This window comes from Spodoptera frugiperda, chromosome 10, assembly GCF_023101765.2.
Source record: "Spodoptera frugiperda isolate SF20-4 chromosome 10, AGI-APGP_CSIRO_Sfru_2.0, whole genome shotgun sequence".
Classification (NCBI taxonomy): Eukaryota; Metazoa; Arthropoda; class Insecta; order Lepidoptera; family Noctuidae; genus Spodoptera; species Spodoptera frugiperda.
The window spans coordinates 10286509-10311086 of record NC_064221.1 but is presented as its reverse complement, the minus strand read 5'-3'; the positions used below and the strand labels follow the sequence as shown (position 1 = coordinate 10311086).

Below are 24578 nucleotides of genomic sequence, written 5' to 3'. Positions count from 1 at the left end.
CGGGTCCACTGTGCCATATATCTAGATACAATCTCAGAATCCGTTTTATTAAATGCGTACTAAGAAATACATAAGAAATCAATAACACTTCGTCTACTGCAGCGGTATCTCTTGCTCAGCAAATTAAAATAAAACAATAAATACGTTATGTAATAATAAACTTTATTGTGAATGTGTTTAAATTAAATTACCACATCTGTAAGGAATGCATTGTAAAATAAATATACAATGACATGACTTTGTTGTTGCTAAGGAAATATAAATAAAATATAAATAACATAATTAAATATTGTACTATCAGAATCATTTAATGGTTACTTAACCCAGTCCTTAGCAATAGTTTTCGGAGCAAAATCGTTACTAAGGAATAGTTTAAGTAATCATTAAATATCTGAGTACAGTAATTAATCTCTTGGTGTGTACAGTATAAATCGATGGAGGCCCGGAGGTCTAAGACACCCGCGTCTCACGTATGAGATCATGAGTTCGAAACCTACCAACGGCAAGTACCAATGTGACTTTTCCGAGTTATATGTACATACTTTCTAAGATTATTTAGACACCACTGACAAACGATGAAGGAAAACATCGTGAGGAAACCTGGGCTTATTATTTCTAATTATAAGTTTGAAATCACCAACCCGTATTGAGCAAGCGATTAATGCTCAAACCTTCTCCGTGTGAGAAGAGGTCTTTGGTCAGCAGTGGCTACTTATAGGCTGTTGATGTGTACAGTAAACGACAAAAATATTCAATGTGAATGTTGTAACAGTGAAAATTCAATCAAACAGGATCTGAATATTTACTGTTTTAACTATACTGTGTCACAACCATATTAAATGCAGTAAATAAACAAAATTAACTTAAATATTAATCTTCTCAATAACATAAGTGTATGGTACATTACATAACAATATTAAGAAATAAGAAATCAAACTAAAAACAAAAAAGTGCCATCAATTGTAAAAAATAATTATTAATTAAAAAATACCTTATGGCCTTCATATATCATACTTGGCGTTTCAAGGTAAGCGTCCACAGGCCCGCATCGTACGCATCGCACGCAACGGATTTTAATTTGTCTTGTATAGAAACTCATACAACTGCGTCCACTGATCCGCATCGTACGGACCGCATCATCAGCAATGCCTACATGCGATGCGTACTGATGACGTCATACGTAATGCGTACGATGCGTACGATGCGGGCCTGTGGACGCTTACCTTAAAATAGAAATATTTCTAAACAAAAACGCCTTTACATTATTTGTTCGTAAAAAATGTCTACATCATAGTCAATTATTTTAATTCTAACTTTCAAGTCGTTTCAAGTCTTAAGCCCTATAGGTAACTATTTCATTGAGACCCTGTAGTCATTCGACCAGGTCGCACAATAGTACTGTCTGACAAAGATACACTAGAGATGATTTGGTTGCCGACCACCAGATAATTGTGCAACCAAGTTGTTACCGGCTTAATACGAGTTCGTATCGAAACAAGACGGCGTTCGATTCTCTGATCGGTTGATTCAGTTTAGTCGACCAAGCAGTACCCTTAGTATGAGTTTGCTTTACGTTAAACGAAAACGAAACGAGAAGGTGTTCGACGTTTTGATTGGCCAGTGCGAGAGAACTAACCAATCAGAGCAACGAATGCGCTCTCGTTTCGATTACTTTAAACGTAAAGCAAACTCAAAACACTCCGGGGTAATTAATGATCGGCTCCAATGAACCAAGGCAACGCATCTGTGACTCCTCTGTTGTTGTTGGTGTCCATTGGCGGCGCTGATCGCTTACCATCAGGTAATCCGTCTGCTCGTTTGCCTCCTATTCCATAAACAAGACGTAAAACAAACCCGTACTACGCCCTCAAGTGATATATTACATTTCATTGGTTGCGTGCGACCTAGTCGTACGACAATGGTATCCAAATGAAGTAGAGTTCTTACAAGGGCTCACAGAATTTATAAAATATACAAATTTAATACTAAATGGCCTTTGGCGTCTAGGGAGCATTGACCTTTATGTTGAGGATCTGCCAGAATATCAGCCATATCGGCAGCAGTATGGAGGTCGACAGGTTGAACAACCAGTTCCCGTACAACTGGAAATAGAGACAAATATTTTCATTATAAAGTACGAAATTTCCTCTTAAAGCGTGATTATAATGCGATAATTCGGTAAGCAACGTGAGCACCATAATTTTTTTTAACGTTGATAATTCTGCGTTTGGCCAATTGGATGTGGCTGAGGATGGAGCAGACAGATTTAGAAAGTACCTATTTACTCTGACCTTAAAAAGACCCGGGTAGTATTTCTCAGGAAAAATATTGTTCCATTTCCGTTTTAGTATGCGGACATTAGTTTGTTTATTACACTATACGTTGTAACAAGGTGCGGCTGACAGATTCAGTAACCGTTTCATAAAACTCTAGAAAGTTGCTGCGATCTCAAAATTATGCCTTAGTATTTTAACTGTATCACATGCCTATCACGTTAAATGCATTCGGAAGTGTAGTTAATTAAATTAAAACCAACCGGAATGTTCTATTCTTTAAATAAACATCTAATGCAATGATTAATAACAGTAAAGTGTTATGCGTATAACGTAAATCCATAGTCGTGTTTAGTGATGGGATGTACTGCTACGATGGATAGGTAGTCGATGTTTATTTAGAATAGAAAACGAAAATCGTGTGTCGTTCAATTATCACTCTTAAAAAACCTTTAATTATGTGGGTAAATCTACTGTAGACGCGGCTCTCTCTGCCCGAACCACAATGACTTTATCTGAGCACAAACATGTAGTAGGACATTTCAGGCGCCTTTGATAATGCGTGGTGGTACTTAATCTGAAAGATCGTGGTTGCTTTAGTAACATATACAAACTAATATACACTTATATTCTTCACGGTTCTGTAAAACTGAAACTCTGAAACACCTCAGGGCTCGGTCATAAAATATTTATTTTGAAAAGTATATACACGTAGTTACACTGCACAACTAAATAACACACACATTTAATAAAAAAATTAAAGAGAATTAAATGTATGCTGCGAGTATCGATAGCGATAAAAAAAGATTTTTCTAATGTCCATCCCTAAAGAGAGACGTCAACGTCATACAGGCATCTGTCAGCCGCACCTTGTTATAGCGCAAAAGGTATAATATAATATTATTCTACGGATTTCACAATTGTGCGACTGCGGGGCAAGGGGTCTTGGGTTCGATTCCCCGGTCTGGCAAAGTATGACTGGCAAATTCTGGCGTAAATATCCCTTTATACTAACCATAGAATCCACGACGGAGAACATGATGGCCTGCATGGCGGCGTCGGAGCCGCGGCTGAGCGTGGCCAGCCAGCTCTCGTCCGCCACCAGGTGCCGGCTGTACGCCACCATACATACCAGGAGTACCACCAGCGGGTGCACCAGTAAGCAGACTAGGCGCTTCAGGAGCTGGAGACATGCGCTGTAATATAAGAATAGTATGTACATTATTATGTGGTAATCATATAAGTCCCTTTGCCCTGCAGTGGGACGACCATGGCTGAAAATAAACATAATAAAATAAAAAATCATATAAATGTGGGAGAGCCATGCTCATCGGTTATAAACGTTTACTAGCCTGTTACAGACCTGACCCCGGAACAACTACAAGATCATATTTTGTTTTTAGTATAACCCAAGTAGGGTTATTATGTGGTAATCATATAAGTGTGGGAGAGCCATCCTTCGGCACGAATGGGCTCGACTGAAGTGATACCACGGCCTCACAGAAATCCCACGTGAAACAACGTACCTTAAATTACATGGGCTGTGGCGATTGCTTACCATCAGGTGATCCGTCTGCTCGTTACTTCGACCGTTAACCAGTAAACCAATAGATGGTAATAGTTGATTGCATGACGTTTCGTCGTGCTACAACACAATATGATTTTATGATTATGAAGCCCCAGTGTTACTTGAAACTAGTCGAGCTTCTACGCGTAATATATTCTTAGTATGTTTCATGACAGTTATTATAAAAACACAATAAATTGGACTTCATTTCACAATGCAAAGCAACTTCGCTAGATTTTTTTCCTACCCCAATCAGCTTTACCCGCCTCAAGCAGCAAACCCAAAAACTTTTTACTCAGCATCAGACTTACACAACTAAGAAAACAGTCAATATAAACAACAACAAAAAAAAATAACTCACCGTGCTTTCCCAGACCCTCTAACGTGGACACTGGTCATCAAAGCCAAAGGAGTATAAATAACAGCCATTGCGAACCCTAGAGAGAAGTTCTGCATAGCAACACTCAGACATACAGTGGCCAACTCCGTCAGTACTAGGATGTTGACTAGAGATAACTCCTCGTAACTTATGGGGCCCTTGCGCAACAAGTATGGGAGGAACGGAGTTATGAAGATGAGGAGTACTGCTATGCTTATTATACCGAAGTAGACCGACACTTCTGGCGGTTTCATGTAGTATACTGAACCTGGAATGATTGAAAATATTAGTGTGAATGCACTATATTAAATAAGTATCTTATACAGACTGACTGGTGAGATACCTTCAATATTTGAGGACGTGATAGTATGCGAACATATATCATGAAATTAAATAACATAAAAATGAAATATTAAATAACTTCTTAGTAAACTTCGTACACAGTACACCGAGAGTCCAGTATTTATTTATTTAACTGCGGAATACTTGGACACCGCGCGGACGCACGGGTCGCGCAGTGCGCTATCAACACAGAATACATAGGTACCTACACTGTACAGCTGTTGCCTACCTACATCGAGACCTATTCAAATTTCACTTATTTTTAGAGACATTTCGATAAAAAATTAAGTACCTATTTTTTATCAAGTTTACGAGAATCAAGTACTCTCTATTTTCCCTATAAGTATTGACCCTATTTCACCAGTCACATGATATTAATAATACTGAGGTGATTTGGATGTTTTTTTTTTTGCCCAGAGCTCTGATCTAGCTAGTCTGGAATAAAGCATAGGGTACATTTTGTTTATATTATAAATTAACTCATAACAGGATTAACATGTCAAAATGGTATTTTTTTATTTGTTCCACAAAATCAATATTAACCCATAGTACGTAATATATCTCATATACTGGCATACAAGAGGTTAAATAGTACATATTTTCGTGCGTTTCTACTTATTTCATTTGCCTTTATATGTGCACGCAATTCTATCATATTAGGACTGTACTAATGTTCAGTGATTTTTAAATTTGAAACGTAAAAAAATAAAGCAAAACTCACCATAATAAGCCATCATAAAAGGTGAGTTCATAACACCGTATCCAATAAGATGTACTAGGAGATAATTAACGCCGATGTTCAACACACTCATGTTTATATCGGCTTTCTTTTTCTCCGGAGTTTTAACTTTAGTAACCTCCTTCGTTTCCTGCTCGCCTGGTTCCTCCGAGTCGGAATCTTTAGCTTTCTCCAGCTTGTGTTTGCTTGGTTTTTTATTTGTTTTGTTTGTTTGTTTGTCGTTGTAATCGCCATCTTGTTGTAAGGTGGTCACCCATAGTGATAATGCTCTGATTAGCATAGCTACGCATAGTAGACATAGCGATGGCATGTACTGACCTGTAATGTAGGAATGTCGTTTCAGTATGTGTTTGACAAGTGACAAGTGACAAGTGACAGACGACAGAAGTCGCACATAGACTATCGACTAGCAAATCAACGGATGACGTCATAAATATCCTGCATCGTACATATGAAGTTTACATGCGAATTAACACGGATAGAAAATCCCAACGAACAACAGTTGGGCAGAAAGCCCGCCAGGCTGATCACCTCGCCTGGTCGGAGGATCCTCCTTTTCTTAGGGAACTTTACTTTCTGTTCCCTAAAGTTAGAAAGCATTATCTTGTGTACATTTAAAAAAATCTAGTTCTCTTTTTAGTCTGACTCTTAATTAGATACAACTAAATGATAGAGCTATCAGTTTAAAAAAGATACATGTCACGCTTGCGTTGTATTTCGTTGTGTAAGTGAGATTACCGGAGGCCCAATCACCCATCTTCAAGACCTTCCCAATCCCAGATTCCCCAACAACCCTTAAATTCCTAACCCCAAAAGGCCAGCAACGCACTTGTAACGCCTCTGGTGTTTTGGGTGTCCATGGGCGACAGCGATTGCTTACCTTCAGGTGATCCGTCAGAAATTACCGGCTACCATAAAACGTGTACCACAAAAAAATCTACCATCATTGTTATTCTGGGTATGTATATGTAATTCTACTTTTATGTTTATAAACGCACCCAAAACCCAGAAGAAAACTTTAATGCGGAACAAAGCTTACTTTAGAAGAAAAGATACTTGGTCATTTCATTCTATATTCATATTTCGACTGCACGGTTAGTGCGGTGGCTGGGCAACTGGCTGCCGCGCAACGGGTAGCGGGTTCGATTCCCGCACCGAGCAACTCATTGTGTGATCCACAAATTGTTGTTTTGTGTTTGGGTGTCATGTGTATGTGAACTTGTATGTTTGTAAACGCACCCACAACACAGGAGAAAATCCTAATGAGGGGCAACGTTATTTAAAAAAAAAAATAATAATTTAGTGTGTCCATGGGCGCCAGCCATTGCTTACCATCAAGTGATCTGTTAGACCGTTTACCGTCTACCATAAAACTGTACCATAAATAAAAAAACTACATACATTGTTATTCTGGGTATGTATATGTAATTCTACTTATGTTTATAAAGGCACCCAAAACCCAGAAGAAAACTTTAATACAGAACAAGGCTTACTTTAGAAGAAAAGATACTTGGCCATCTCATACTTATATTCATATTTCGACTACACGGTGCGGTGCCTGGGCAAGCTGCCGCGCAACGGGTAGCGGGTTCGATTCCCGCACCAAGCAACTCATTGTGTGATCCACAAATTGATGTTTCGAGTCCGAGTGTCATGTGTATGTGAACTTGTATGTTTGTAAACGCACCCACGACACAGAAGAAAATCGCAAAGTGGGAAAACGTTTTAAAAAAAAAAAAACATTTAGTGTGTCCATGGGCGCCAGCCATTGCTTACCATCAGGTGATCCGTTAGACCGTTTACCGGCTACCATAAAACGGGTACCATAAAAAAACTACATACATTGTTATTCTGTCTGTGTAATTGTACTTATGTTTATAAACCCAAACCCCAAAAGAAAACCCTAGTGTAAAAAAAAAAGTAATTTAAAAAACTAAAAAACCCGACTGCGTTTCTTTATAATATTAAAATGAAAAAACCCTAAAACAAGAAAGTAATCGTAAAAGGAGAAGGGGACTTTTGGGCCCAACAGTTAACTAGTTGAAATATATATTAAAAAAACCGTCATATTTTTCTAAGGGAAATCACAAAATATGGTACCTTGTTTCTATCTAGGAAGCGAGAAAACTTAAATTAAGTTGTGTAATAATGTATGTAAAATAATGTATGTATAACGTACTCTGTGATTTAAACTTCTTAAAACACTTCTGTCTGACTTCAGTCAGTCACCGATTGACAGATGACACTTTCCCTATACTCTTTGGATGACACTCGTTCGTTGTGTTTCGTTCTGAGTGCGCACGTATTTTCCATGTTTTATTGTTTAACCCCACGACCTCGGCTTTATAAAGGACTTTTAACGGATCTTGAATCTTTAAATTACCTGACTCTCTATTTTGGACAACTGCAACAAGCCTATCAATCGGATATTGACGACATGGATCGCTGTGTAAATTGTACGATTGCGACTGGTCGCAGTAACAGAAGATGAGGCGATTTTATCAGTTATTCGTCAGTGGCGTGCATCTCAGCCTGTATAATATGGTATCTCAGTTGGGAAAGATACCAAGAAAATATACGTACCCCGACACCCTACACAATTCTAAGATGACATTCTCCTAATTATTGAAGATGAATAATACATATTTTATACTAATATTGGTGTTTTATTTATATATCCTCCTGTCCCTTTTTTAGTTTTTAAAAGGTTAGTGCCTACTGCTTCTAAGGGCCTATGCACAACACGTTTTTTAAACGCGCCGGTGCCGTGCATTTGTATCGATACAAACGACAACAAACTGTTCTGCAGGAGAAAAACGCACCGTCGACGCGCGTTTGTAGCGATACAGACACGCGTGTGTAGCGGATGCGGAAGTGCGCCGTCGACGCGCGTTTTGGAAACGCGCGTCGACGGCGCGTATAAAAAGCGTGGTGTGCATAGGCGCTAAGTACAGAATATTGAATGTAAAAACTTGTCTTCGACTGTAGCGACTGTTCGGGGCGCTGGAGAGCCAAACGTGTCAGATCTTCGAACCGTCACACACGCTCCTTGCTTAAAACCATAACACAACCAAAACTATTCAAAAGTATTTCATAAAAAACACAAAAAACTGCAATGTTATAATATAACCTCACTTTTACTACATTAGGTACATATAACTTGATTCCTGGATAGCCAAATTTCACCAAATTTTCAGTGAGGGCTTGTTATTATATCCTCTAACAAATAAGGCTAGTTTGATTCAGTTAACACCTGGGCCCAGAAATGTATGGAGAAGTCCCCTTCTCCTTTAAGCAGTCGGGACCCGTTCTAAATATAAATACGTTGTGAGGGCACATACGGCTTGCTTTCTAGAATGGGTCCCGACTGCTTAAATTTTACGATTACTTTCTTGTTTTAGGGTTTTTTCATTTTAATATTATAAAGAAACGCAGTCGGGTTTTTTAGTTTTTTTAAATTACTTTTTTATTTATTTATTTTTAGTTTTATTATTTTTTCATTTTGATATATCTAGTGTCACTCTGACAGTAAATACGAATCAAACGACCCCTATAAAGCGGAAATCCATCGAGTCGTTCAGGCTAGAGAGTGAGCAATATTCGAATTTGGCGCCAAAAATCCGCCATTTTGTTTTTTTATTATTTTTATATATCCAGTGTCACTCTCACAGTAAATACGAATCTAACGACACCTCTCAAGTCAAAATCCGTCAAGCCGTTTAGGCTGCAGAGCGTGCCAAACAATTATACATACATACATACATACATACATACATACATACTCTAGAAAAACATAACCCTCCTTCTGGCGCAGTCGGGTAACAAGGCTTGCTTTAGAAGATACTCACCAATAGAAATGAACCGATGAGTAGAAGCCAGCATATAGAAGAAGTAGCTCTGGTGGAATCGCTCGAGCAGGTTGTTCAACGACCGCAGTATGCTCTCCAGCGCAATGCCCAGCTTGTAGAAGTTGCACCGAGAGAGCGTGTTGACGCGGGGCACCTTGCCGCCCGGGTCCATCTCGTCGCGGCCTTCCAGTGTCACCGCCTCGATGCCGAAGCGATGGAAGAGGCCGTGGTTACCGTCTGGCACCTGGAATTTTAAGAGAGAGGTTTTTTATAACACTTAAAATGAAAGCTGGTTTGTTTAGATGTTTGGATGTTTGTCCGTCAATCACGCTAAAACTATTGAACGGATTTTTATGATATTTTATTTATGTGTGATACTCTTACTGACTAAAAACCGCCCCGTTCCTATTGCTATTGCTTTTCGAGCCGAAGCCCCGGTAACCCGCTAGGCAATCCGCCACTCCAACCCTTTACAAAGTAAAATATGTATCGTAATATAATTATAAACTAAACAACTCCTCAAACCTCTGAGTTTGTTTCGGCATTTCTTCTCAGAATAGTCGGATAGGAAATGCCTTATATATTTGACGTGTAAAAGTGTTATTTTATAACCTATTTACAGAAATAAATATCATTTAACTGATAGACAACTTCACAAACTGACATACCCCATCAATCTGGCCGACCATCATCTCGAACATGGTCCAGAATCCGTTCTTCCAGTCGTCCATACTGTCGCGGCCGCGGATCCAAGAGTAACTGCAAATCATATTCAATTTTCAAGTAATGAGGGCTACTACAAATTGATTTATTGGCATCGCTAGTGTAGCGAAAGACCTCTTGTCGAATAACTGTTTACTAACGTAGAGTCAAATGAACATAGTTTATATCGCAAGTATGGGTAATACATGTCTTTGGACCCTCAATGTTCGGTAGCTACAGGGATTGAACAAAGATACGGTCATGTTACTTGAGCCCCATCTGTATCCTTAGTACGAATTTGCTTCGAAAAAGCGTTCGGCGCTCTGATTGGCCGGCTTTAATAAACCAACCAACCAGAAAGCCGAACGCACTCAAGTTTCGATTACTTCAAACGTAAAGTAAATTCATACTAAGAGTATGAATTTGCTTTAGGTGAGCAGATAAAACTGTAGTCGAGATTGTTTTGAAGGATCTGCAAAAAACAAAGGATTTCTGTCCACTACACTACATACCGCAATAATTACCTTTTTCCAAAAGAATGATGTATCCCTGACTTCTGACACAGCTTGTGAACCAAGTTTACAAGATCCAAGTTAGGCAGCTGACCGTTCAAACCTTCTATCTTCACCTCAACATACTCTGAAAAAAAAAATTTAAGACATTAATTTTATTTAAACAACATCACCAGGCAAGACTGGGCAAACGTCGGCATTATAAAAAAATAAATAACTAAACAAATTAAGTATAAAGTTAAGAGCCGATTTTTTAATCAACAGGCAACTTGTATTCATAGAATAATATTGAAGTCAGATAGTTTTAGTGTGGAAAAACTCGTAATTATTCCACTTAAACTTATCTGGCATTAGAAAAATCGTTTGTTTATTTATTTATTTTTTGTGCATCATGCTCGATGCTAAATAAATCATTAATATTCCTTCTTTCTTTCTTTCTTTCAAAAATCAACCCTAAAATTGAACAACATAATAAAAATAGAACTGATATACCAAGGGAAAGGTACAGTATAACACATATTTTGATGCCATAGAAATCACTTCACGGAATCTTCTATTTCACAATACCAACTACAAATACATAGCAGTAACAAAGAAAATCGTGTGCAAAGCGAGGTGTAACTGTAAATAACTTCTTAATAACAATGATGCTTTATTTACGGCTTATGATGCTCTTTCATTATTTTCAAACAAGCACTACCTCAAACAATGTCAAAGTCAAAGTCAAAGTCAAAGTCAAAATTATTTATTTCAATTAGACCAGGAAGGCACTTTTGAACGTCAAAGCAAATATAATAATATTAATAATGTCAGTCTGTCGGTCAGTCCTCTAGTGAAGCTATTTGCTCGTTCCAAAGTGTAGATTCCTATGGAGAAGAACGAGCAAGAAACTCCATAGGTTACTCTTTTCCAATCAGTTTCACAATACAATTCATGGTTACATTGTTTCGATTGCTTCAACTATGTGAGAACAATGTAAAACTAATATTTAGTCAAAGTGATAGAAAAAGAAAATAACCCTGAGGACAATAATCTTAATGCAGTCTGGAGCTGACCAGTCCCAGTTGACAGCGCCCGTTCACGAACATGACACGTACACCAGCACCGCCCAACTCAACCATGTTGCAGGGAATCGAGCGATCCAATGCCCGTGCCACCGCCAATGAGACCTTTGAGTGAGCATGACAACTCCAAGCTGACACAAGTGCATTCTACTAGTCTAATACAGTTTTAGCTAATTACAGGGCTCTCACATTTACAATGATTGTATCTAATTTAACAGAACAAATTGAAATAACATGGTTTTATTATTACATTATTGGAATTACTTTATTTTTTCGTTACCCTGTGGAGCTGGACCAGCCTGCCTCCAAGCATTTTTATCCTCTATATAATCATTCAATTTGTAGTATGCTAATCTACACATCGTTTTTTTAATACATAATTTAAATTGTCTTTCATTTAGGTGTTTTATTTCCTCTGGAATTTTGTTATAACATTTAACACCGAATCCCATGAACGACTTACTTATTTTTGACAATCTAAAGAATGGCTGGCTCAATCTATCCTTATGTCTAGTTTCATAATTGTGTCTGTCAGACACTTTGTCAAACAAGTTTAGATTTTTCCTAACATACATAATGTTTTCATAGATAAATTGACATGGAACGGTCATAATATTGATCTCCTTAAACTTTTCCCTGAGAGATTCGCGACGACCAAGATTGTAGATAGCTCTGACGGCGCGCTTTTGTAAAATAAAAATAGACTCAATGTCAGCAGCCTGTCCCCACAGTAAAATGCCGTACGACATGATGCTATGGAAGTAACTGAAGTACACTAGTCTTGCCGTGTCTATGTCGGTTAACTGTCGGATTTTCCAGACAGCATAAGCTGCAGAGCTTAATCGTCCCGCTAGAGATGTAATGTGAGGACCCCATTGCAATTTGTCGTCTACGGTGATTCCCAGGAAAGTAGTCTCTTTTACAAATTCTAATTTTTCACGATTCAATAATATGTCACATTTATTACTTTTAACATTTGGCAAAACAAATCTAATACATTTTGTCTTTTTATCGTTTAAGACTAAGTTATTGACTGTAAACCAATTCTGAACCTTCATTAGAGCATCATTTACGTCGTCATAATTATTTGTTCGTCTGTTTATTTTAAAAACTAGTGATGTGTCATCAGCAAATAATACCATTTGAGGTTCATTTTTGAATAAATGGGGCAAGTCATTTATATATGCCAAAAATAGGAATGGACCTAGTATTGATCCCTGAGGTACACCCATAGATACGCTAGCCCCATGTGAGTTTACTTTGTTTATTTGAACTTTAAGTTGCCTATCCTGAAGGTATGACTTTAATAGATTTAGCGATACCCCTCGAATGCCGTAGTGTTCTAGCTTCAGCAACAAAGTCCCATGCTCAACACAGTCAAATGCCTTCGAAAGGTCACAAAATATTCCGATAGCGTCCTGAGCTTCTTCCCACGAGGCGAAAATCCGTTTAATCAGAGCTACCCCCGCGTCAGTAGTAGAGCGTCCTTTGGTAAACCCGTATTGTTGATCATGAAAGATAGAATTCATGTTAAAGTGACGCAGCATCTGAGTAAGTATCAGTTTTTCAAATACTTTACTGAGTACTGGTAAAATAGAGACCGGCCTATAGTTATTGGGTTCTGCACTATCACCGGATTTAAATAATGGAACTACTTTACAATGTTTCATTAAATTTGGAAAAACTCCTTGATCTACACTTTTGTTAAAAATTAAAGCTAGATGAGGCGCTATAGTCTCTATAAAAGACCTACATATCCTAACCGACATTCCCCAGAGATCTTCAGTCGACTTAACTTTAATATCTTTGAATGCTTTGATGACTGCTTGTGGGTTTGTGTATTGAAATCGGAAATCAGAAGTGCATTCTTTAACATTACTTTTAAGAAGCTCGATAGAAAGAGATGGAGACGATTTCAATGCTTCCGTAGTTTTTAGCGGAATATTCTTAAAGAAACTTTCGAATTCCTGAGCAACTTGTAAATTTGTACTGATGCGTCCGTTTTCAGTATTTAAATTAAATTCAACATTACGTGGTTTATTTCTACCTGTCTCGTTATTAATTATATTCCAGGTAGTTTTTATTTTGTTTTCCGCGGTCTTAATTTTACTGCTAATATGAAGTGCTTTAGCATGCTTACAAACCGATTTAAATATTTTTGAGTACCTGGAGACATGACTGTGGAAAGCCTCACTACTATTAAATGGTTTCATGCCGTAAAGTTCAAACAACTTTTCCCTACTTATACGAATACCTGGTGTAGCCCAGTCACAAAAAACAAACTTACATTGAATGTGTTTACGTTTTAAAGGGAACAATTTATCATACTGTGTTTTAATAATGGATAATAAGTTGTCATAAATCTCACTCGGGTATTCATTATCATGTATTTGGTTGCCTAATTCATTTTTTAAGTTGTGATTTAATAACTCAATTTTCTTATTTGTGAATTGTCTGAACATAATTTCCCTATTTTGTACAGTTGTGACCGTGTTAAAGTTGACTGTCAGCCCACTGTGATCAGATGGTAATCTATTTACAATGTCCTTATGTAAATAATCACAGTTGCAAAAAATATTATCTATACATGTCGACGAGGTGGATGTTACTCGGGTGGGCTCTAGGAAAATATTAGACAAATCAAATGACTTAAAGAGACTCAACAAATTAGTACAATTATTGTTCTTTTCCAGGAGATCAACATTAAAATCGCCACATACTATAACATGTTTACTACTGGAACATGTTTTCTGTAGTACATCTTCCATTACTGAATTGAAAATACTAAGATTCTGCAAAATAGGAGGCCTATAAACACACACTACAATATGCCTATCCAGCTCAACACAGGACAACTCTATTGTGTGCTCTACTGATAGTAATGTAATATCTTGTCTTTCTTTATATTTCACTGACTCTTTCACTAAGATCAAGCTACCACCATGTATCATTGATTGACGGCAAAAAAAGTTGCCAACACAATAGTTTTTAAAATTAATAGATTCTGCTTGATAACTTTTCAGCCAATGTTCAGTTATACAAACAATATCATACTTAAATGATAATGGAGTAGGAATAATATATTATTTAAAAAAACGCTGACAATCATAGCTTTGCGCTAGGATTTACTCCTGTGTCGTGAGTGCATTTACAAACACACATATTCACATACACATGACAGACATGTAACAACAATTTATGGATCACACAAAGATTTTCTCCGTGCGGGAATCGAACCCGCTACACATTGCGCGGTAGCTGGTTGCCCACCCACCGCACCAGCCGTGCGGTGATCGTTGGTCAATTATATATTACATAATAATTATCTAACTACCACTTACTTATCTTTGGAGAGCTAAATTCCAAAAGAATAGCAGCCTGAATGGATCCAGACCTCCCTTTCAATGTCCCAGGATTCAAAGGCTTTTTACCTCTCCCTCTAAACGGAATATTAGGCAAGAAACTATCCATGGTAAACTTGGGAGTACCAGGCTTCCAGAAACTACCAAGGCTAGCGTGGAATGGCTCAGCTTCACTGTGCAAACCGTGGTAAGCTTCCAGCCACGCCTGCATTCCTAGTTGATCATGTTGTGTGACTAGGAAAATTATGTCTTTGGCCCAATATTTTTGTGCTGAAAAAGAAACAGCTGAATTTAAAAACAATGTAATACAATATTTTCCAAAAAAAATGTAAATAAACATATAGATTGAAAAAAGTTTAACGTTTTTTTTTTTTTTTTTGGCGATTTAACACGTTGCCCCACATTAGGATTTTCTCCTGTGTCGTGGGTGCGTTTACAAACATACAATTTCACATGCACATGACACCCAGACCCGAAACAACAATTTGTGGATCACACAAAGAGTTGCTCCGTGCGGGAATCGAACCTGCTACACGTTGCACGGCAGCCAGTTGCCCAGCCACCGCACCAACTGTGCAGTTAGATCCATGATTAAATTATATGTAGTACTTACGTCTTGCAAACTTGGCGAATGCTAACATAAGTGCTATGCCAGCCACGGTGGTCTTCTGATGAGATCCTACACTCCTGTATGGCACTGACACTACTATAGCCTCAAGCGATGAAGTACGAGGAGCTCGCAGTATACCATACACATTGGTACCTTTGAACACCTGATAAAAAAATTACAAGTCAACTATAAATGTGAAAATTCATTGACATTTGATACTCTGCACAATTAGATATAATTATATATAGTTTAATATAGAAAATTATTACATACATTTATTTTATTCAAAGGACTTTTTTAAAATACAAAACTCAAAGTTCAAATTCTTACACACCAGAGAAATTTTACAAGTATTGCAAGACTATTTAATAAGGTATACTTTTTTTATGGAACAAGCCCGTCACTCTTTCCCAAAACCGCTGCAACTCGTGTAAGCCAGGATCTACAGTAGTTATAACTATGAAAACACTGGAACATTGAAGTCCCATTGGCATACCAGGGAATCAGATTAACTACTGTCTTGGATTCCGCAACGAAATAAATCAGAAGATATTATTAGAGAAGGTATGATTATGATAAAACTAACTTGTCCTTTCCCCAGTGGGTAGCGAAGAGTAAAGTTGTGTGTGTAAACCTCCAAATGTATATGTGACATCATCCCCACCAGCCATGGCACCGGCATTTCATCCGTCTCTTCATAGTTTGTCTGAAATATTATCATTTAAATCTTTATCGCCATTCTCAATTCTCTCTTCCAAACACCATGATCATGGATAAACTGATCATGGCGCTTGCAACAGTGCCGAAATATTGGAAACTCACAGAAATTGAAAAACATGGTAAATATCCCATTTCAAGTTCCAATTCTTGTGTTAATGACCATGTCAGTTTAAAAACTTATTTAAGTCTTTGACTGCCAATAGAAAACTGTTGAAGGCAAATCCTCTGTACTCCAAGTACCTGTAGAAACGATCACATAGTTTCACAGCTTGGTTATTACATCGTAGCATACCTACATAGTACATCTCTCGGTTGTTGTTGTTGTACATGATTCATTGCAATTTATCAAACAAAACATTTACTAAACTTCTATATTTTCTTATCGATACATTAGAAAAGTTTAATTCATTTCTCACCTGTAATTCCGAATGTAATTCATTGAAATATTGATTTGCAGTCTGCTCTGCATTGAATTCATTGGTCACCAAGCCAGGAAGTAAAGCATTCTCGGAGAAATAAGTCTCGTTATTGAACTCTCTATGGCCGAGCAGGACAAACCATACCAGGGCACCAACATAGCATAGGAAGCAGACAGGACCGTGCACTCTCTTCAGCACCCTCACCCACTTCACAGAACCAACATCAGGGTCTGATAATAGACCCATTTTGCTATAAACTACTAAATGAGTTCACAGCTTTAATTATAACCGATGGAGTACAAATTTCATTAGTTTTTAGTCATTACAATTAGAATTGAATAAGACTTTTATCAAATGAAACGCCGCTCATCCAATATCTTTTATTTATCAGCAGGTGTCAACTGTCAATTACACTGACAGTTGACATTTAGTAGCCGTACCATAGTGTCATGACAACTTATTTATGGACGAAATGGAATGTAAAATAATATTATTGTTATTAAAATATTAGCTTCGGCCAGCGAGTTCGGCCGTGTTCCTAGGAGAAATAATAGCGTAAGTGCTAGCTATATTTAGTTCCATTTACGTATTGCGTTAAGCTGGTAATACACCCATTTCGTATTGATAGGTATGATAGAAAATTTTAGGATATAAAGTATCTGGGTAAGCCTTTTCCTAAATTACGTATTATTATTTAATGCAGAGAGATTCTCAGAAATACCTAAAATTTTGATGCAGGAATCGAACCCACGATTTCTGGCTCAATATTCACACTTGATATTCTTAATTAGGGTGAAGTAGTGTTCAAATAAAACATACACAGAATTTCATTTATTTTAATAACTTTTTTGCCGCCTGTACAAATAACCTCGCTCAAAAGTACTTTGTACCGTTTCGAAGGGCACTCTTCTTGTTTCTCTCATTATCAAATAGCATACAAATGCAGTCAGGAAATTTACACATGCGAATGCTAGGAAAACTCCAGATAATCCGAGGGTGTCCACGGCAGGTTTGAATATAAATAGAAGTATGAAATTCGCAATAAACAATGAGCACATCACGACGCTTGTCCCGAAACTGTTCAGCTGCAAAAAAAAACAAAAAAAATGTAAATAAGTATTATCTACACATGAGCCTCACGTTATACCTAAACAAAGATACCTCTTATGTCAAAAACCGGGCACAATTTTTAAATATTACTGAGATTTTTCTACTGACCCGGGATAAATGACCGGACCGCAAATGAGATTATAATTAAATTATAATTATGACTTCTTAAGACAGTAAAGTGCCTGGATGCAAGTAGCGTCCTTGGTCAAAAATCAAGTATTTTAACTTTAAAATACAATAAAATATCCCACAATAATCGTACCTTCATTCATTAATTTAAAAATGGATGACGTCATCAGTTGCTATCTCGTACAAAATTCACAAAAAAGTATCGATTTTGACATTTGGATAAAAGTATTGAAATATAACGTGAATGATAATGAAAAAAAAACATTATCATACTCACCTGCGGTGGTAAACATTCAGCGATTTGTATAAACGGTATGCTCCCAGACCCGAGCTGGAAGACTACGCAGTAGAGTATCATCACTAGTGGAATGCCCCACTCCGGGGCCCAAGTGAAGTGCTGCATGCTGGCCAGGCACGCCATGCAGCAGCCCGATAGGAAACATGTACTTATCATTAGAACCTGGGGATAGTAAACGGCAGATTAGGCAAATACAAATCCCTGTACACAAAGGTCCTAAAAGACTATAAAATCGTGGAGATAAAATATGATTATCACATAGTAAGTTGCAGAGACGCATTGCCATTCTGGTGATTCTGGACAATATTCCAAATTGTGAGAAACAGAGAGAGTAACCTTTTATAATTGAGAACCACGTTATTACTTTGTCCGATCCGAGAATCGATCTCGAGATCCCCTCAGGAAAAATTCAAAAAGCAGGAAAGCGGAAAATCACCAATAGAGCAATCATGACCAGACTTTTTCCGGCCACCACGGTTTTGCCTGCGTAGTCACTATCCATTTGTAAAAACCTAACAAAAATCTGTCAGGCAGTTTTTAAGTTCATGCCGTTCATGCAGATAGACGCGAAAGGGTCTAATAATGTTAATCTTACCCGTCTAGGTATTATTTCAACTATAAATACGGCGACTCCACTAGTAATTGTGACGATTATGGCCAGTATCACGGAGCAGAGATGTGGCGAGAAGCTTGGCGCTGCTTGCTGGAAGAATTGGCCGGCAAACGCCTGCACGGCGATCATACCCATAAACACGCACAAGTTTATTTGAACTAATAGAACTATTAAGGCGCGTCTTGCTGAGGTTGATGTTCCTGAAATTATTTAGATATTGATATTATACATTTTTTAATAATATGTATAGAGCTGCAAATTGTCCCATCAATATGAGCAAGCAATTTCCTATAATGCGATAGGTTTTGTTCAATAATAAATATGGCTTAATTATTAATCATCCATTTTCTTAAAGTGATAACCGGCGTTGAATGCCTAAGGGGAAACCTTCTATAGTTAAACATTAAATGCATTTATCCTAACCAACAATAACTATAAAATAAGCACGATAAATCGATTATCAAATCGAGTAATTATGTGATAGCGCGATGACAAACAGTAGTAACTAAATTAAAACAACATCCACATTTTCATACAAATAACCTAAACGACAATTTACATGCCAGTCGTACTAAAAATTTTAGCCAGGTAACATGTTGCTAAAATACTCTGGCAACGGCTCCGCACGGATGATCAAACTGAATCTTTTGTAACAAATGCTCCTTTTCTACTAGGCTACCATAAGACGCGAGAGCTATAAGAGTTTTGTACATAACGTGTATACCTACCGATGTAAATGGAGGGGGGAGAGGCAAAAGGTGGGACGGTGTTGTGCAACAACTACGGTTCATCCAACAATGTGTCGTAAGTGGAAAGCAAAAAGTTTCAATGTACTAGGACTGAATGAACCGCAGAAGGTTATTAGTTGCTTGAGTACCTATTTCGCAAACTAATTATCACGGATTCGGACTGAAGAGTGAACGAGTGAGGACGTCTGACAAAACTCAATCCGACATTGTGTCAATGACGAATCTATCGACTGTAATTACCAGGAGAACATAAAACAAAAGAATACGATAATATAGGCAGAGTTAAAAAATCGGACAATCACCGCTAGTGGGCGAGTGGGTGGGCGGCTATTCTGTTGCACGTATTTGAGGGAAAATGTAATAAACTATTTATTTAGTACATAGATATAGATACCATTTATCGTCAGAGTTCCAGTCAAAGAATCATACACCTATCATGCTGTTGACTTAGAACTTCCGAGAGAATGAATAATAAATATGTCAGAATTAAGACAGGTAATTTCTTTGTCCTAAGATAAGTGAAAAGTTTGCACATTCACCAAAGTAAATACTTATTATCACGTTCATAAAACCACTTACGCAATGTTGTCCAAGCGCTGTTTGATTTAATAATGCCACCAGTCTTAAGATTATTTTCTTCATTTAACATTTCTTTTTCATGTTGTAATTGAGGGATTTTCATCTCTGGAATGAAGAAAATTATTAACTTTTTAATGTTCCATTCTATTTAATTGATTACTAATCGTAGAAAATAATCTACGTAAATCGACACGTAGTAGATTAGTAATGGGAATTTCAAAATAAAGCATTGACATGGTTCAGATATCGGCTTATACCGGCCACAGCTACCAGGAGTTCAGACGGTCATGCAACTACGAGAAAACGTTCACAGATTTACTACGTTTTGTAATGACCACGCCCTCCATAAGTAGTGACCAACACAAATATACACATCTCTTTCTACAGTACTTCTAAACAACGAATGTAAGAAAGAATAATAAATATGTACCACGTAACATTTGTAAATGATCAAGGGTCCGATTATGTTATCTATAAAGAGCTTACCGATTTCATTGATATTTTCATTAATTAGTTGGCTTTTCAGATAAACTATTTCGTCTAAAATTTCTTGAGTAACCTTGGATGCGCCTCGGTAAAATTTGAGAGATTTTATTGCCTCCTACAAAAAATAAACTTAATGAATATGTATCATCATACCCCTTAGATATAAAAGATTAGGCTGACTGACAAGCATTTTTAGCTCAATTTTGTGGGATTGAACTAGATAGGTAGATAGATACCTATTTGTTCTTTTTTCAGCGATAATTTTGAACACTCTCAAACAAAAACTCACCTTTTCTTTTCCTATTCTTAACAAGTAAACGGGTGTTTCTTTAAGGCACATCGCCAGTAGTATAAATGTAACAGCTGTAGTTAAATTCAAGTAATTGATGACTTCATAACTGCAGAACCAGCCTTCTGTATAAGAAGCGAGGGTACCTAAGTTGTACATGAAGGACATTATGGTGAGAAGAGCCCCTCTGATGGATGCTTGACTGATTTCACCAATGTAAACCACGCCGGTGACAAAATGTAACCCCGTTCCTAATCCTATAATGAACCGACCGATTACAAGTTGCGTCACATTCTTTGCAGTTGCTATTGTTGACCAGGCGAGCTGAAATTGAAAGAGATTTATGTAATACAGATTTTCTGAAGAAGTTTTGTTTTGGTGCCTGTAGGTTTTATTCGCCAGTTGTGTTGTTATCTAGCCTCGTATACAACAGTTGGGTTTTCAAAGTATGCTCAAATAAACAGAAGTTTACAACTTTTCGCATAATTGAGCAGTTTCCTAGGTCAAAAATAAATATTATTTTTTATGTCAAATAGACGCAAACATTTTATGACGTCATAAGTAGCAATCTTTTACAAAATTCATGGAAAAGTTTTTGACATTTTGATAAAAGTAGGTATTCAATTAGGTATTAAATTGACTAGTTAGAAACTTACTTAGGTATTCTTCGATTACTTTTACTGAATAATCATTACGTCTATTAACCATTGGTACATATTTAATATAACAGCGATAAGATAACATTCAGATGTCACTTCATTACTCTTTATTATACTAAGAACTTTCCTTCCATTTCCTAATAGACCATTACTACATACATACACACAGCACATTAATACAATACATAGGTACGAGTACATATTAAGTTGATCTTAAACTCACCACAAAACATAGTCCACTTAATATTTCTGTTTTCTTTCGACCAATCCTGTCGCTTATGTATCCAACAATTACTATAGACGTTAGGGAACCCAGCATAATCACTGAAGATACCAGATTGCTATCACTCTTCGTGATTGGATATCCTATTGGAGAGTCTTCGCTTTCCAGAATGGGTAGTGTGTAGGACGTCCACGTGTTTCCAATTGCTAACATGAAGGTTGGCACTGAAACTGGTGAAAAAGAATTGTATACAATCTAAAAACCTTTTTTTCAGGGGGGAAAATTATCCAATGACTTCTCTCACCAGGGCGAAGCGAAACGGAGTGTCAGACTCTTACTGACTAAATACCACCTACTCCTTCTTACTCCTACTCCTTCTTGTCGAGCCGGAGCCCCGATAAGCCCACTAGGTAGTCCGTCGGATCAGGCATCAGCCCTACTGGGCCCCATCTGTGGTGGTTTGATGACTCTATGAGGCGCGCGTGAACTTTTAACTCTTAGGCAAAGTTGTTGAACTCCTGTGAGTAGGCGGAGGATTGGACTTCCAACAGTTTTCTGATAGCTGTCAAAGGCTTAAGTGTGGAAGATACAAGTTTCGGCACTCTTATACCAGCTCGATGGAAGTGAAACCACGGCCTAACATTAGGCGTTAAACAAACCTGACGTTGTGTGAGTGTTCCATTTTCTGACGGATTAACGACGATAAAATCTAGAAATGTTGGTGCTTTTTGTATGTCATACTTTAAATAAAGCCATTTTACCATAAAAGAAGACAATACAAGTAGAATGTAGCAGGCTGTACTATGATGGAAGGTTCTGAATGAGCATTCTTTTAAACTATATGTAAGTGAAGGCTCTCTTTCCTGCAGATCATTTATTTCCTTACAATAAATAACTGATAGCAGGTAGCTCAGACAAGTAAAGCACAAGCACAGCATAAGGGTATATTAAAAACCACTACTTCGAAATAACATCAGCATAATGCAAAAATACCAGTAGAATTCTACAAAATCATCCAAACAGCTACGTGAAATGAGTGGTTTATTTACATTCTTATCAGTTGAATGTCTTTGTACTTACTATGTATTATACTAATATGTATGAGTGGTAAGTCAAGGTATACAGTTCGGTGACCTCACCGGCATCAGACGTAACAATAACACGTGTGATTCGCTATTTACTTTAAAATAAATACTAAAGAACTAAGTGGAAAAGTAGTTATTTTTGTTACCTGATCAGTTCTTTTAATATAAAGAAATATTTAACCCAAATATCTAGAAAAAACAAAAAATAATTCTATGTGATAACAACAAATGTGTTTGATAAAATCAAAATGTTTTGTTGACCCAGGCGTCATTTTGAAATCCTCATATTCAAGAGCAATGTAACGATGATCTATGACTTAACAGAGCTGCTAAAAATTAACCTCGACCTTGATTAAAATTTTACATAAGAAATATGAAATTAAACTCACGTAAAAGAGCTACAGCTGTCTGTACCACAATCGGATTCATCTTGTTATATATTTTTTATTTATATTCAATCTCGATTAACAGTTACTTCGGAAATCCAACACAAAATTGTTCGAATAAATTATATTTTCCTGCACGAATGTGATGCGATGCGTCACTGAGTTCCGCTAGAATATAATTCACTAAAATAAATAATTATGTATCTAAGCAAATGCTTCTGACTACACTGTACATGTTACCGTACACCACATAATGCTACTTACAATACTTGCTCATTTTATTTATATTAAATTTATATCAAATAACAGATAAAACTAAATCTTTATTTAAATAATAGGTATACTACGTGTGTTCACAAGTACTTCAAGCTTAATAAGTGAAGCTTAAAAATAACGCTAGGTATGTACCTAGCGTTAAGTGCCTATATCGGTCTAGATTTCAATAAAAAACAGCACTATATATTGAGAATAAAACATAGGTACATTGTAATATTCATTCGCATGCTGATAATCTATTATTGTTCTTATTTTTATTTACGTACAAGTATTCTTTTATTTACATATGTACCTAAATAATTTGTTTATTTTAAGTACAACATATCAGTACAACGCAGGCAACCCTTCATCATCTCCTATCCCACTTTTTACCAATCCAAAGGTAGTCGATATGAAATTATTTTTTATTGACAAAACCACCATATTGCACAATGTTTCTGAATGGAACTTGCCAAGATATGATGCCTTGAGTTTCACAATTTACATGGGTACCTCCTTAAGTAGGTTCCTTACCTAGACAATGGAAAGTTACCTCTGAGTACTCTATCCTATATTGATAAGCGAAACCTGTTGATCTAGTCAAATTTGTATATTTCACAATGCCTTTTTTATCTTAGTGAGTGCGTAATGATGTTGTTGAGTTTCATTGACATAATTTATTCACATAAAAGTTTTAATTTAAAAATGATGAATCATTACATGTACATACTTAAAATATTTATTTAAATATTTGTGATACCATAATAAGACCCCAACAACAACGGGCGTGTCGTATTCTCTCGTATAATAATGAGGCACGCTATAAATTCGCAACGATGTTCTAACAGCTTATATTTTCCTGGTACAGCGAAGCGCCTTTCAGTGGAATAGTGACACAACTCAGTGCTGCTCAACGGATGGAGGACAGCATTTTCTTCGCATTGCCTCACCACTTCATTGCTTCACTCAGAGAGGGCGCGACCGCGACTTATTTTTTTACTTTATTTTTATGTATAAATAAATATTAAATGGGTAGTTAAGTAGGCAGGTATTAATATTGTATGTACATAATACCTACTTAAAATATAACAAGCACTTATATTATTATTTTTTGTTTAAAAAAACGTCATTTTCTGCTTATTGTCGTCAGGCCCCTCACAGTTGCGGAGTGGACTCTGTC

The 24578-nt window shown here is 37.0% G+C and overlaps 2 protein-coding genes across 2 annotated transcripts; both read right to left on the bottom strand.

Moving 5' to 3' along the window:
- Window positions 1-399: 399 nt before the first annotated feature.
- On the bottom strand, window positions 400-16948 carry LOC118277512 (glycosylphosphatidylinositol anchor attachment 1 protein). The gene is made up of 11 exons (XM_035596343.2): window positions 16535-16948; window positions 15985-16104; window positions 15402-15561; window positions 14768-15058; window positions 10375-10489; window positions 9817-9907; window positions 9149-9392; window positions 5283-5618; window positions 4202-4487; window positions 3289-3469; window positions 400-2102 (listed from the first exon to the last, which is right to left on the bottom strand). The coding sequence occupies exons 1-11, from the start codon at window positions 16781-16783 to the stop codon at window positions 2004-2006; spliced, it is 2172 nt and encodes a 723-aa protein (XP_035452236.2). The 5' UTR covers window positions 16784-16948; the 3' UTR covers window positions 400-2003.
- Window positions 16949-17359: 411 nt separating this feature from the next.
- LOC118277658 (facilitated trehalose transporter Tret1-like) lies at window positions 17360-23407 on the bottom strand. The gene is made up of 8 exons (XM_035596553.2): window positions 23147-23407; window positions 21673-21902; window positions 20791-21114; window positions 20502-20616; window positions 20016-20120; window positions 18670-18887; window positions 18054-18236; window positions 17360-17622 (listed from the first exon to the last, which is right to left on the bottom strand). Exons 1-8 carry the CDS (start codon window positions 23184-23186, stop codon window positions 17374-17376), a joined length of 1464 nt encoding a protein of 487 aa, XP_035452446.2. The 5' UTR covers window positions 23187-23407; the 3' UTR covers window positions 17360-17373.
- Window positions 23408-24578: the final 1171 nt, after the last annotated feature.

Excerpts from the sequence above, each read along its gene's own strand:
- LOC118277512 (XM_035596343.2), bottom strand. The coding sequence starts at position 16,783 with ATGGGTCTATTATCAGACCCTGATGTTGGTTCTGTGAAGTGGGTGAGG. Across the intron at positions 10,490-14,767 it reads ATTTAGCTCTCCAAAGATAA|AGTATGTTGAGGTGAAGATA; the intron begins GTAAGTGGTAGT and ends TTTTTTTTTCAG. Across the intron at positions 5,619-9,148 it reads TCATCGGTTCATTTCTATTG|GTCAGTACATGCCATCGCTA; the intron begins GTGAGTATCTTC and ends CCTACATTACAG.
- LOC118277658 (XM_035596553.2), bottom strand. The coding sequence starts at position 23,186 with ATGAATCCGATTGTGGTACAGACAGCTGTAGCTCTTTTAC. Across the intron at positions 21,115-21,672 it reads TAAGTGGACTATGTTTTGTG|CTCGCCTGGTCAACAATAGC; the intron begins GTGAGTTTAAGA and ends TTTCAATTTCAG. Across the intron at positions 18,237-18,669 it reads TTGAAATAATACCTAGACGG|GTTCTAATGATAAGTACATG; the intron begins GTAAGATTAACA and ends TACTATCCCCAG.